The sequence below is a fragment of the Oryctolagus cuniculus genome, chromosome 16 (assembly GCF_964237555.1).
Source record: "Oryctolagus cuniculus chromosome 16, mOryCun1.1, whole genome shotgun sequence".
In the NCBI taxonomy this organism is placed as follows: domain Eukaryota; kingdom Metazoa; phylum Chordata; class Mammalia; order Lagomorpha; family Leporidae; genus Oryctolagus; species Oryctolagus cuniculus.
Window position 1 is genome coordinate 58,276,681 of NC_091447.1, and position 14,310 is coordinate 58,290,990.

Sequence of the window (14,310 nt, forward strand, 5' to 3'; positions counted from 1 at the left end):
ATCACCTTCCAGGCTCTCCTTACTATTTCTCGCACCTGTAAGAGGACAGCTGTTGGTAATCGGGCCTGCTCATCGGGACTGGCAAATCGCCCTTCTCCATTTAACATTTCCTCATCCCATGCTTGATTCCCTGTTTGATAGTTCTGCTTTGAATATTCTCGCGCAAATTCTTTATAGGCAGCTAGCCACAAGAGGAAGTCACCCCCGCCTAACACCGCCTTTACTAAGTTTCTCCAATCCTCAGGTATTAGGCCTTGCTGCCCGATGTTATCAAGGATTGCCTGAGTGTAACTTGCATGGGGCCCATACAATTGTACTGATTGCTGCAACTCTTTAAGTAATTTATGGTCAAGAGGCGTCCATCCCCTGTTTCCCTGTGGATCCTGAATTACAGGAAACACCTGGCCTGGTTCCTGGTACTGCTCCCAAGCAGGTTTTCTATAAACAGCTCCCCTTTGCTTGTTTTCGGTTCTTGGCCTTTCTAGCTCCTCCTGCATACCTACTCCCTCCATCACTCCTTCTTCCTCCCACTCTTCTTCAATCTCATGGGGAAAAAAGGGGCTTTTCTTTACAGGAGGAAACTTTGGTAGTACCAATGGGCGATACCGGGGTGGTGATTCATCCTTTATGGTTGAATTTGCCAGCCTTGTATGGCCAGGCATCTCTCTTGGGGGCGAGGTTCCCTCCTCAGCTTCCTTCTCCCCCCCATAAGCTTCCTGGCTCTCTAAATCCTTCTTTGATTTTCTTCTCACTTGTTCGTTACAATAGTTGCTCGCCTGGCTGCCCTGCCATAATTCTTCCTGCATTTCACTCCCCTCATTAAGCAACAACTCGATCCCTTCCGTGGGGTTCTGAAGCACCTGATCAACGAGTTGCCACAGCTTCAGCACTTCTATCGGTTCCCCAGCCTCGCGCATTTTCCGTCCCACCTGCCTCCACTGCTGTGGAAACCAGGGGGACGTCTCTACGATTGCTCTTACGAATGCATGAATTTTCCTCCCCCCTCGTTTCCCTTGCTTAGAGGAAAAGCTGCGACGAGGTGGGGAGTAGGAAGAGAGAGAGAGAGAAACCATATTTAGCCCATAAATGATCTTTAGGGAGAAACAGAGGATGGTGCCCAGGAGGAGGAAGAGGTAGCCAGTGGGCAAAGAGTAGCCAAAGAACTCCATTGTCTGTACCGTCTGTGACATGTTGGAGCAGTGAGCGTAATGGAAGACTGAGTCTCCCAGACGTTCCCAGTTAATACCTCCTTCCTAGCTTCTAATTTTCTTCCCCCGCGGCTTTTTTCCTAGGTTCTGACTAGCTTTTCACCGGCACTCTTTCCGTCCGGCCTTCCCCTAGGCTCTTTGCTAGTCTCTCTCTCCAGTAATTTCCCACTTCTTCCCGGTCTTTCCCTCCTAGGTTTCCTATCCGAGTCACGGCACCACTTGCTGCTCCTCCGCACGCGGAGGAGCCGCACCGGACCGGGCGCTTGTTGTTCCCTTTTTTTACAAGTCCTTTCTATAGTAAAGTAAGAATAAGTAAACAGCAAACTCCCAAAGCAAGAATGAGTAGAGAGAAATGAGAAAGAACGAAGTAACGAACTTCCCCGCGAACTCTCCAACGCACTCTCCAACCAACCCACACCACCATGCCGTCTCTCTCCTCCTATATAGTCCTCTCCACCAATCCCAACTCGGCTGCCCACACGCCGAGCACGCCGCTCTCCTCCAATCAGGAGCAGCTCCTGCAGCTTGTCAAGTTGGTGAGAGGCAGCTGGGTAGAAGCTGTTTACTTCTCTCCCAGCGCCATATTGTGGGAGAGCAGATGCATAGAATAAATCTTAATTCCAGTAACAGTATAGTCCGAATTGCTCCCCACAAGGAGTGTGTTGTGGGTGAGGAGTATGTGGGGGGTGAGCTGTGTATTGTGGGTGAGGAGTGTGTTGTGGGTGAGGAGTGTGTTGTGGGTGAGGAGTGTGTTGTGTGTGAGGAGTGTGTTGTGGGTGAGGAGTGTGTTGTGTGTGAGGATCGTGTTGTGAGTGAGGAGTGTGTTGTGGGTGAGGATCGTGTTGTGTGTGAGGAGTGTGTTGTGTGTGAGGAGTGTGTTGTGGGTGAGGAGTGTGTTGTGAGGAGTGTGTTGTGTGTGAGGAGTGTGTTGTGTGTGAGGAGTGTGTTGTGGGTGAGGAGTGTGTTGTGGGTGAGGAGTGTGTTGTGTGTGAGGAGTGTGTTGTGGGTGAGGAGTGTGTTGTGTGTGAGGAGTGTGTTGTGAGTGAGGAGTGTGTTGTGTGTGAGGAGTGTGTTGTGGGTGAGGAGTGTGTTGTGTGTGAGGAGTGTGTTGTGTGTGAGGAGTGTGTTGTGTGTGAGGAGTGTGTTGTGAGTGAGGAGCGTGTTGTGTGTGAGGAGTGTGTTGTGGGTGAGGAGTGTGTTGTGAGTGAGGAGCGTGTTGTGTGTGAGGAGTGTGTTGTGAGTGAGGAGCGTGTTCTGGGTGAGGAGTGTGTTGTGGGTGAGGAGCGTGTTGTGTGTGAGGAGCGTGTTGTGTGTGAGGAGCGTGTTGTGAGTGAGGAGCGTGTTGTGTGTGAGGAGTGTGTTGTGTGTGAGGAGTGTGTTGTGAGTGAGGAGCGTGTTGTGTGTGAGGAGTGTGTTGTGAGTGAGGATCGTGTTGTGTGTGAGGAGCGTGTTGTGTGTGAGGAGTGTGTTGTGAGTGAGGAGTGTGTTGTGTGTGAGGAGCGTGTTGTGTGTGAGGAGTGTGTTGTGTGTGAGGAGTGTGTTGTGAGTGAGGAGTGTGTTGTGTGTGAGGAGCGTGTTGTGTGTGAGGAGCGTGTTGTGTGTGAGGAGCGTGTTGTGTGTGAGGAGTGTGTTGTGGGTGAGGAGTGTGTTGTGAGTGAGGAGCGTGTTGTGTGTGAGGAGTGTGTTGTGTGTGAGGAGTGTGTTGTGAGTGAGGAGTGTGTTGTGTGTGAGGAGCGTGTTGTGTGTGAGGAGTGTGTTGTGTGTGAGGAGTGTGTTGTGAGTGAGGAGTGCGTTGTGTGTGAGGAGCATGTTGTGAGTGAGGATCGTGTTGTGTGTGAGGAGTGTGTTGTGTGTGAGGAGTGTGTTGTGTGTGAGGATCGTGTTGTGGGTGAGGAGTGTGTTGTGTGTGAGGAGTGTGTTGTGGGTGAGGAGTGTGTTGTGTGTGAGGAGTGTGTTGTGGGTGAGGAGTGTGTTGTGAGTGAGGATCGTGTTGTGTGTGAGGAGTGTGTTGTGAGTGAGGAGTGTGTTGTGTGTGAGGATCGTGTTGTGGGTGAGGAGTGTGTTGTGTGTGAGGAGTGTGTTGTGGGTGAGGAGTGTGTTGTGTGTGAGGAGTGTGTTGTGGGTGAGGAGCGTGTTGTGGGTGAGGAGTGTGTTGTGAGTGAGGAGCGTGTTGTGTGTGAGGAGTGTGTTGTAGGTTAGGAGTGTGTAGTGTGTGAGGAGTGTGTTGTGGGTGAGGAGCGTGTTGTGTGTGAGGAGTGTGTTGTGTGTGAGGAGCGTGTTGTGTGTGAGGAGCGTGTTGTGTGTGAGGAGTGTGTTGTGAGTGAGGAGTGTGTTGTGTGTGAGGATCGTGTTGTGGGTGAGGAGTGTGTTGTGTGTGAGGAGTGTGTTGTGAGTGAGGAGTGTGTTGTGTGTGAGGAGTGTGTTGTGAGTGAGGAGTGTGTTGTGAGTGAGGAGTGTGTTGTGGGTGAGGAGTGTGTTGTGTGTGAGGAGTGTGTTGTGGGTGAGGAGCGTGTTGTGGGTGAGGAGTGTGTTGTGAGTGAGGAGTGTGGTGTGTGAGGAGTGTGTTGTGAGTGAGGAGTGTGTTGTGAGTGAGGAGCGTGTTGTGTGTGAGGAGTGTGTTGTGTGTGAGGAGTGTGTTGTGTGTGAGGATCGTGTTGTGAGTGAGGAGCGTGTTGTGTGTGAGGAGTGTGTTGTGGGTGAGGAGTGTGTTGTGAGTGAGGAGCGTGTTGTGGGTGAGGATCGTGTTGTGGGTGAATCGTGGGTTGTGGGTGAGGAGTGTGTTGTGTGTCAGGAGCATGTTGTGGGTGAGGAGCGTGTTGTGTGTGAGCTGCGTGATGTGTGTGATCTGCGTGTTGTGTGTGAGCTGCGTGTTGTGGGTGAGGAGCGTGATGTGTGTGATCTGCGTGTTGTGTGTGAGCTGCGTGTTGTGTGTGAGCTGCGTGTCACTAGTCTTTTCTGTGCCCATTCTAGGTGTGTGCATTCCCAGCTCTGGCAGGCGTGAGCAAGCCTGACCTGGCTTCAGGGGTCTTGTGGGCGCGGTGCACCCACGTTGCCAGACGGCAGGGGGGTCAGGATCCAACCACAGACCCTGTCCTGGGCGGGTGTGTGCTGGGCAGAGAGAGACAGTGACAGGCCCTCGGCGGGTGTGTGCTGGGCAGAGTGAGGGACAGGCCCTGGGCAGGTGTGTGCTGGGCAGAGAGAGACAGTGACAGGCCCTGGGCAGGTGTGTGCTGGGCAGAGTGAGAGACAGGCCCTGGGCAGGTGTGTGCTGGGCAGAGAGAGACAGTGACAGATCTTGGGCAGGTGTGTGCTGGGCAGAGAGAATGGATGACCCTTTGACCGTCCAGGAGGCGGCTGGGGCCTCCCTCGCCTGGTGGGAGGTCCAGCTAGGGGCATCTGTGGGGACACCGGCCCCTCCCCCAGTCCTGGGCTCCTTGCAGCACAGCCAGGCTCCAGCTAGGAGTGGAGAGAGGGCCAGGTGGGACTGTCCGCACACGGGGACAGCTCGGCTCCCCCAGCCCCAGCAGGCCCCCAGGGCACCAGGATCGAGTGCCATTTGTGCTGGAGAGGACCATGTCACACACAGGAGCAAAGCCCAGGGCTGGCAGGGGATGGAGACCCGTGTGTGGGTACAGGTGCAGGTGCAGGGGCCGGTCCTCCTGGGGGCTCAGGGCCGGTCACTCTGTGCTCCGCACCTCTGCCTCCCCAAACCCAGAGACGAGGCCGTGACCCCCCACCTAGGGGCCGGGGCTGCAGCTTTGGTGGCTGCAGGAGGCCCGGGCGCCCCCTTCTCTCTGCTGAGCCAGCCCCACACAGCTCCCCCCTCCCACACGGAAAGGAGCCCGAAGAAAACAAAAGCTTCACTGAAGCCCACAGGAGGGGCTTCCCGCTGGAGGGAGGGGCTGGTGCAGGCTGCAGGCCACCCTGCTGGCCCGGGACCCCAACAAGCTCCTCCTGCACCTGGGGTGCAGCTGCTTGGAGGCAGGCGGGTGGTGGACAGGGTGGGGTGGGGGCTGGGAGCCAGCGGGATCGGGGCAGCAGGTGATTGCAAGGGTTCAGATGTGGACGGGTGAGACCCTCGGTCAGGGCTGGACTCGCAGCCTGCCCTGTCCCCTCCCTGCCTCCCCGCCTTAGTCAGGTCCTGCTCCCACGTCCGTGGGGGTCCCCCTTCCGCTAGGGTCTCCCCAGCCGGCCGCAGCCTGCACCAGCCTCAGCCCCAGCGCAGTCTTATCCGCTACTTGCCTGCCCCACACCCGCACCCGCACCCGCACCTGCACCTGCACCTGCCACACACCTGCACCTGCACCTGCCACACACCTGCCCCACACCTGCACCTGCCCCACACCTGCACCTGCACCTGCCCCACACCTGCACCCGCACCTGCCCCACACCTGCACCTGCCCCACACCTGCACCTGCCCCACACCTGCACCTGCACCTGCCCCACACCTGCACCTGCCCCGCACCTGCACCTGCCCCACACCTGCACCTGCCCCACACCTGCACCTGCCCTGCACCCACACCTGCACCTGCCCCACACCTGCACCTGCCCTACACCTGCACCTGCCCCACACCTGCACCTGCCCTGCACCCACACCTGCACCTGCCCCGCACCTGCACCTGCCCCACACCTGCACCTGCCCCACACCTGCACCTGCCCTGCACCCACACCTGCACCTGCCCCACACCTGCACCTGCCCTACACCTGCACCTGCCCCACACCTGCACCTGCCCCACACCTGCACCTGCCCTGCACCTGCACCTGCCCTGCACCTGCCAGCCGGGGTGCCCAGGGCAGCCCTGCTTCTCCTTCCCACTGGAGACGTGGGCCTCCATGGCCTGGCAGAGAAAGGACCACGTGGGCCTCAGAAGGGCACGGCTGGACCCACACGTGTTCCCTGGGGCCCCTGCTGTGATCTGCACCAAGTCAGGGACCCTGATGGCCACGGCTCAGAGGCTCGGGGCGGTGGCCAGGCTGCAAGGACAGCACACACTGCCTTCCTCCTTGCACAGACCCCAGCTGGGCTGCTGTGGCGCAAACACTGGATTCTCTCTCCGGGACCCCTCACAGGGAACGCACAGGGCCCCCCCGAGGAGGGGTGGGGAGGCGGCGGGGCCCAGACAGGAAGGCAGGGTGCGCAAGGACCTGGCGGGGCAAGGAGGGCACTGGAGGAGGAGGACCGTCCTGCTGGGGCCCCTGGGTGCTCCCTGGGTGCAGGAGGGCCAGCAAGGGCAGGCACAGGGACACACAGTGACACATGGGTGCACACGCCCCCACAGACCTGTAAACACACATGTGCATACACCAGGCAACATACAATGCACACCCAGCCACGTGTGCATGGATGCATTCTCATGGTTACATGCTCACACTGACATGCACCTACTCGCATGCAGTTCTATGCACACACATGTACACATGATGCAAACACGCATGCACGCACGTGCACACAGGCAGCCCAGGGATGAGCCGCTGGTGAGAACAGTCGAGACGGCGCCTGGTTGCCCTGGCAACACATCCTGGGACCCAACCAGGCCTCGTTAGCATGGCTCATCTGCGGCTCATCTGGAGGCTGCGCCAGACCCCAACTCCACAAAGGCTCCTGGTCGGGGCCCCATGGGGAGAGGAGAGAAGACAGCCCAGTCCTGCAGGGTCTGAGGGGGGAGGCAACACCTGTCCTGGGGGCTCCTGGGGGACAGGGTCTGAGGGGGAGGCGGCACCTGTCCTGGGGGTTTCTAGGGGACAGGGTCTGAGGGGGAGGCAGCACCTGTCCTGGGGGTTTCTGAGGGACAGGGTCTGAGGGGGAGGCAGCACCTGTCCTGGGGGTTTCTGAGGGACAGGGTCTGAGGGGGAGGCAGCACCTGTCCTGGGGGTTCCTGGGGACAGGGTCTGAGGGGGGAGGCAGTACCTGTCCTGGGGGCTCCTGGGGACAGGGTCTGAGGGAGGAGGCAGCACCTGTCCTGGGGGTTCCTGGGGACAGGGTCTGAGGGAGGAGGCAGCACCTGTCCTGGGGGCTCCTGGGGTGCAGGGTCTGAGAGGGGAGGCAGCACCTGTCCTGGGGGCTCCTGGGGGGACAGGGTCTGAAGGGGGAGCCAGCACCTGTCCTGGGGGCTCCTGGGGGGACAGGGTCTGAAGGGGGAGCCAGCACCTGTCCTGGGGGTTCTTGGGGGGTCAGGCCTGTGGAGGGACAGAAGGGGTCACGCCTGCCCTGAGGGGCTCTGATTTGAGGGGACCCAGCTCATTGTCACCAACTCAAGGCCAGCACACGCCTTGTGTGCCCCGGGACCCTTGCACCTTTAGGTCCATGTTTGTCAGGTGGGCCCTGCGCAGGGGCTCGGGAGGAGGAAGCCAGGAACAGGTGCAGCCAAGGCCACGCCTCCTGCAGCAAGCCAGCTGTTTCCTTGTGGGAAGAGTGGGGTGCAAGCAGAGGACCCCAAATCCCATTCAGGGCTGCTCTGTGCCTGCCCGCCTGGCCCTCCCAGGGCTCAGCAGCATTGGGCAGGGGGCTTCCGGGCTCCCTGGGGTTGGAGACAGACGAGTGTCTGTGGTGGTCACAGGCCAGCACACGGGAGAGGAAGCTTCCCGGAGGAGGTGCCACCCCAGCCAACCTCTGAGGCCTCCCCCTGCCCCCGGGGAACCCAGGCCTCCCAAGGCTCCAGGTGGGGCGACAGGGCAGGGGAGGCCCCGGCCCCTGCCTGGTCTGAGGGCTGCCCCGCTGGGCAAGCGCAGGAGGGGCAGACCCAGCACCTGTCTCCTGGCTGGTGAGGGCCGGCCCCACCCTCGGTCCCACCGGCCGCTCACTGCCCTGCGGCCCGTGGGGACCTCCCGGCTCCCACTCCGTGGCTGCTGTGCAGATGGGGCACAAACCCGCTTGGTACACTGGTGGCCCTGGGGTCTCCCTGCCCACCTGTGTCCCGGACCGCACAGAGAGCAGGAGAACCCGGAAAAGCGCCTCTCCGAGGACAGCCCCGGCTCCTGGACAGCGAAGCAAGTGGCTCCACCCCCGCATTCCAGAGACACCTTTATTGCACTAAAAACAGCGTTTATAAACAAACACGGAGGGAGAGGTGCCTTCAAGGTTCACCACGTCAACTCCAAACACAAAGATACCAAACGGGCTATAAAACGGGGGTGTCCCCGCCCCGGGAGAGCAGAGGTCAGAGCTCGTGCAGGGCCCGCGGCCGGCAGCCCAGGCCCCGTGCAAAGCCTAGGGTCGCAGGCGTGTCTTGTGGGCTGGGGGTGGCAAAGGCCACAGACGGGCTCCCCCGCAATCCTGGGGACACCCCCGGGAGTCCACTCGGAGGAACAAGTTGTGGAGGGGAAAGTGAGCAGGGAGGAACGCCGTGCTCGGCTGGCGGGCAGCCTGCTCCGCTCTGGAGTTCCATCAAACACTCACGGAGCCACACAGCCAGCACAGCAGTAGGACCCTGCAGCGGCCCCACCAGAGGCCCCTAGTGACCCCACCCTCCACCAGCGGGAGCAGCCCAGCCCACAGACGGTGGGCCGGCCTAAGGGAAGGGGGCACGGGCCCAAAGGTGGGAAGCCACTCTCTGGCACCCCCAGGCAGTGGCCAGGGCTCCAGGCACCCCGGCAGGACTGGCACACAGGCTCCAGGGCCAGAAGGCAGTGGCACAGTGGTCTGGAGACCCCAACGCTGGCTCCCGGCCAGTCCTCCGCCTGCTCCACATGGCCCTGCACCAGGTGCCCTCGGGGGCAAGGTTGGGCAGTTCCCCGACCCCTCTCACCCCCAAAGCCCAGTGTCAACCCGGCCTGGGGAGGGGGCTTAGTGGGCAAACCTGGGTCTAGGTCTGTGGTCACCGCAAGCTGGGGACAGATGCCTACGCCCAGCTCCTCCTGGTGGCAGAGAGGCTGGGGACAGGGCCACAGGAAAGAGAGACGCAGAACCAGTGACCTCCCTGTGTGTGGCCCTGCCTTGCCCGGGGCCCCTAGGAACCGCTCTGGAGGGGACACAGGGGCTTTCTGCCCAGCAAAGGCCAGAGGGGGCCATCCCACAGACGCAGCCAGAGCCTGCAGGCAGCCCCGGCCGGACCCCAGCCCGCGGCGCCTGCGCCCGCTCTCACAGGACCGGCAGCAGGGCCGTCAGGGGCAGCTCCTCCTCGCCCAGCAGCGTGTCTCGCTTGAGGCTGCCCCCCTTGTTGACCACCTTGACCCTGAGCGCCAGCTTGCGGACGCTGGCCGGGCCCAGGCCGTCGAAGAAGAAGTCCTCGTTGAAGATGGGGTGGCGGCTGTTCTTGACGATGGTGCTACGCTGCTTCTGCAGCTTGCCCGGCACCAGGCACAGCCCCACGCAGCAGTTGATGCTGCGGGCGTCACACAGGTGGTCGTAGAGGCCCTCGGCGGCCAGCAGGCGCACCCGCAGCCGGGCCTGGGCTGCCTCGTACTCGGCCAGCAGGCGCACGCTGCCCCGAGCGCCCAGCCGCACGGTGCGCTCTGCGCGCGGCGCCGCGCCGGACTCTGGGCCGGGTTCCTGCGCGGCGCGGCGGGTCAGGCGCCGCCGGACGCCAGGGCTGGTGTCCGGCGTGCTGTCCTCCGCCGACAGGGAGCCGTGGCGCCCGACCGAGTGCCGGAGCTGGCTGACCTTGGCCTGGCCGTCCTGGGCGAAGCCCTTCAGCAGCGACACGGAGCGTGACAACAATGGGGACCCGAACGGGGACGACTCGGCCGAGGACCCCGTGTCGCTCTCCCCGCCGCTGAAGTAGCGGCCGGGACTGGCGAGGGCGCCCCCGGCCTCCCCGGGGCCCCCGGCACCGCCGTTGGCCTGGGCGCCCGCCCGGCGGCGGCCGGCCCCAGGGGAGCCCACCTGGGCCAGGGCACCGTGCTCGCTGTGGAACAGGGACTCCTTGCGCCGCGTGTGCGGGCTCTCGGCCAGCGCGGCGACGCCGTAGGACGTTTGCGCCTTGGGGACGGAGGGCAGGGACTCCGCGCCGGCGCCCGCGGCCTCCTCGGCCGGCCAGTCCTCTGCGCTCTCGATCTGGATAACGTGCCGCGTGGCCGCCTTCAGCAGGCTCCTGCTCTCGGCCGCCAGCTTGGCCGGCAGCCGGGGGCTCCGAGGGGCGCGGCGCGGCGCGGCCGAGGCCGGGCTCTGCTCCGACGCGGCCGGGCCCGGCTCCGCCTGCCCTTCGGCCTCCGGGGGGCCCGAGGGCAGCTTAGGGGGAATGAAGAAGTCGGGGATCTTGTCGGGGGTCAGCACGTTGCTGTACAGGGGCCCCCTGGAGGCCCGGTCCCCGGCCTCCCCGCCAGCGCCCCGCGCAGCCCCGTTCTCCCCGGAGCCCCGCAGTCGCTCCAGGAACCACAGGTTGGTTTTCCTCATGGGGGCGGCAGCGTCTGCGGAGAGAGGCAAGCGGTCAGGGGCCCCAGGCCCGGCCAGCGCCCTCCACCCCCCTCCCCTCCTGACCGCGCTCAACTTCCTAGCGCCCAGCCAGGGACCGGGGTTGGGGGGGGGGGGCGCGGTCCCCGCCGGACACTGGGGGTCGCCCGCACACGCCCCCAGAGGGCCAGCCCCGGGGAGGACCCGAGCAGCGGCCGCCGCGGGCGCCTCAGTCCCGCCCTGAGCTCCCCCCACCTGTGGATGCTCCCAGCGGGGTCTGGGCTCCGAGCTGGGCCGGAGCGCGCGGCGCGGTTCCGGGGCTCACCTGCCCAAGAGGGCGTCGGCCGGAGGCTGGGGCTCCGCTGCGGGCGCGCGGGGGCCGGTCCGGCTTCCAGGCGGCCGCCGCGGCGCAGTCGGGCTCCGGGCTCAGCGCAAAGCCGCCCAGCCCCGCCGCCGCCGCGCGCCGTATTCCTCCTAGTACGGCCGCGCGCCCGCGCGCCCCCGGGGGTCGCAGGGCGGAGCCTGGAGGACCGAGCGGAGACGCGAGCAGGGGGCCCGGCAGCTCGCGGAGGGCCGGGGCGATGATGGGCTCGGGGCTCGGCGTCCGGCGGTCACCCCAGGATGTGGGCGGCCGTCTTCTCCCCGCCAGAGCCGGGTGGCTGCCGCCTGCGCCCTCAGCGCAGCCGTGGACTGAGCGCCTACTTGCTGTGGGTAGACACCCGGCGTCCAGCGGGAGGAAGGACAGCAGAGAGGGGCCCAGGTGAGTCACAGAAGTGAGGAAGGGGCAGGGCTCCTACCGCCTCCGTCCCCAGCCTCTGTTGGAGGCCAGTGTCACTGGCCAACTTGGAGCAGGCAGGAGCCCAAGACTTTCTGACATCACTGATGTCCCCGGCCACAGTGACCACACCTAGGGTGGGCGGGGGCTGCACAGAGAGGCGAGGGGTGGGGGGTGCAGTGTCAGAGCCGAGCTGTGGGTCAGAGCGGTGGGGGTGGGAAACAGGATGCCCCCAGAGGCCTCACCCAGCAAACCCTGAGGAGCCCCACCGTGGACACCCGTCGGGAGGCTGACACAAAGCCTGTGTCAGTTCTGGCCAGCGACACCCTCCGCTGAGGGCCATGGCCCCTGCTAGGGGCGCAAGGGGCGTGAACAGTCCCAGCATGACTCCAGGCCCAGCCGGGTGCACTAAATACTACCAGAGACAGGCAGGTAAACCCCACGGCGGAAGCCGGCCCCTGGAGCAGCGCGCACCCCAGTGCCAGCTCTGCTGGTGGCAAAGCAGCCCGGTGGGGGCCCACCAAAGTCAGGCGGGCAGCGGAGAGACTGGCTCCTCCCAGCCGGCTCCTAGAGCTGCTTTGTCAGGGTCCACTCCCTGCTGGGCGCCTTCAGGCAGCGTCTACACCTCTCTGTGCCTCAGTCTCCTTGGCGGCCCCTGCACAACAGCATCAGGGCAAGGGGTCAGCAGGGCACTGTGCAGACAAGGAAGAGGAGCCCCGGGCCCTGGGCCCACCAGCGCTGCCCCTCAGCCCCATCAGGGCCCTGTGGGCCTCCTGGGGCGGCCACCAGGCCCGACCCTCCCAGCCGGTTTGCTCTGCATTGTCCCGGGGAGACAGGAGCCACTACTGGTCAACAAAGCTGTCTGCCTCCCTCCCACCTGGCGGGGGTGGGGGTGAGGGTGGGGGAATCCCGGCTGCGGCCTTCCTGGAAGGAGGTCAGAGTGGCCCACTGGCCCGCTGGCATCGGCAGGCTGTGGCCCTCGTCGTCCACCCGCGACACAGGTGCTGCCCAGAGGTGGGCCTAGCCCTCTGCTGTGCCCAGAGGCCTCCGGCAGAGCAGGGAGGCGGCAGAGACTGAACACAGCTCCGAGCAGGCGAGGAGGTAGTTCTGTGACCGGCATCACAAGCTCCCAGCAGAGCAGCCTGGAGCTTCCCTGTCTCGAGCCCAGGTCAGGCAGCGGAGGCCTAGGGGCATCGCCACCGCCTGGCTCAGTGCCAGCAGAGGCTGGCGCCGCGGGCTGCACTCACTCTGCCCGGCCACAGTGCCAGCACAGCCCCTCCAGGCTGCGCGACCAATCCACGCGTCAGATTTGAACCCGGGTCTCCCCCACCTCTCACCCGAGGCAAGGTTGGGGCAGGAAGCGTTTGTCGACCGAATGATTGAAGACAGAAAGCAGCAGGAGCCAGGCCTCTGGCGTCCTGCTGCCTGGCTCCCGTCACGCTCAGGGAACCCCAGCTCGGCCAGTGTGGACAGCAGAATGGACCCAGCTCTGCCCCTCCCGGGGGTGTGGCCGCAGCTGTCCCCACACTCGCAGCCTGCGCGCCCTCGTCTGCAGGGTGCGCAGCCAGAGCTCCCAGCGATGGTCCCTGTGGGTGCCAGGCCAGTAGGGGCCAGGCCCGGGCGGGGCCCGGGATGATGTTGGAGGGAGGTCTGGATCCCAGGGCCGCCTCCCTGCCCTCCCCATCGCCGTCCTGTCCCCAGCAGCACACTTCCTGCTTGGGCAGCTCCTCTCGTGACTAATGCCCACCCCGGGCTGAAAAGACCGTGGAGCGGCCGCCGGCGCCACGTCCGGCCTCAGCACTGCCCTGCACCCCTGCCCTGTGCCCCCTGCGTGCCTTGCGCTCCACACGCCGCCGGGCTCCCGCACACCAGGGCCCCCACCTCGTCCTCTGGCCACACCCCCAGACACCCTCTTGTATGACTGCTTGCACGGCTGTCACCCTACCATTAGTGCTGTCCCCAAGACCATGTCTGGCTTGGCCACTGCTGCAGCCCTGCTGCCCAGCAGCTGTTGCTCAGCAGGCAGGTTAGAGGTGTTGGGTAGAGGCAGCAGGCGGGTGCATGACACTGAGTAGATGGGCAGGTGAGTAGGTGGAGGGATGGGTGGATGGCCACAGGGGCCGTGGTCGCATGGAGGGATGGACAGGCAGGGAGGTGGGTGGATGGAGGGACGGACAGGCGGATAGATGCGTGGATGGATGGACGGACAGGCGGATAGATGCGTGGATGGATGGACGGGTACGTGGATGGACAGATGGGTAGACGGACAGGTAAGTGGATGGATGGGTGGACAGGTAGACAGGTGGATGGACAGTGGGCTGGGGGGTGATGGGTGGATGGATAAAAGGTGGGTAGCTGGATGGATAGATGGGCCAGTGAGTGATACAGCATTAAAACGCTCCTCTGACAGATGTACCTGAGTGGGATCGAAGCCTGTGGAAGGCACGGGGGAGGGGCGGGGTGGGGGGGGCTGTGGGGAAGTGACTTAAGCTGCTGCCTGTGATGCCGGCATCCCATAATCCCATATGGGCACCGGTTCAAGTCGCAGCCGCTCTGCTTTCCATCCAGCGCCCTGCTAATGCGCCTGGGGAAGCAGAAGCTGTTGGCCTGAGCGCTTGGGTCCCTGCACCCACGTGGGAGACTGGATGGAGTTCCCGGCTCCTGACTTCCGTCTGGACCTGCCCTGGCCATTTCAGCCATCTGGGGAGTGAACCAGCGGATGGAAGATTTCTCTGTTTCTTCCAGTCAGTCTGCCTTTCAGATAAAATAAATGGAAGGAAGGAAGGAAGGAAGGAGGGAAGGAGGGAAGGAGGGAGGGAGGGAGGGAGGGAGGGAGGGAGGGAGGGAGGGAGGGAGGGAGGGAGGAAAAGGCACAGGGATTGGTGGCCCCAAGGCCATGGGCTGAGGCTGCTGGCCACAGGAAATGTGCAGCCCTTCCATGGAGACCCAGACCTGGGCAGCCTCTGCCCTCAGCACCAGTGGGCGTTCTTTAGCGGGGA

The 14,310-nt window shown here is 63.5% G+C and overlaps 1 protein-coding gene across 2 annotated transcripts; it reads right to left on the reverse strand.

Annotated features, from left to right (window-relative positions):
* Positions 1-8,216: 8,216 nt before the first annotated feature.
* C2CD4C (C2 calcium dependent domain containing 4C) lies at positions 8,217-12,914 on the reverse strand. 2 transcript variants are annotated; one of them, XM_070058433.1, is made up of 2 exons: positions 10,862-12,914; positions 8,217-10,553 (listed from the first exon to the last, which is right to left on the reverse strand). In XM_070058433.1, exon 2 carries the CDS (start codon positions 10,537-10,539, stop codon positions 9,286-9,288), a length of 1,254 nt encoding a protein of 417 aa, XP_069914534.1. In that variant the 5' UTR covers positions 10,540-10,553; positions 10,862-12,914; the 3' UTR covers positions 8,217-9,285. The 2 variants fall into 2 exon arrangements, with proteins under 2 accessions (XP_069914534.1, XP_069914535.1); XM_070058434.1 differs by having other exon boundaries at positions 10,792-12,914.
* Between the last annotated feature and the right edge of the window lie 1,396 nt (positions 12,915-14,310).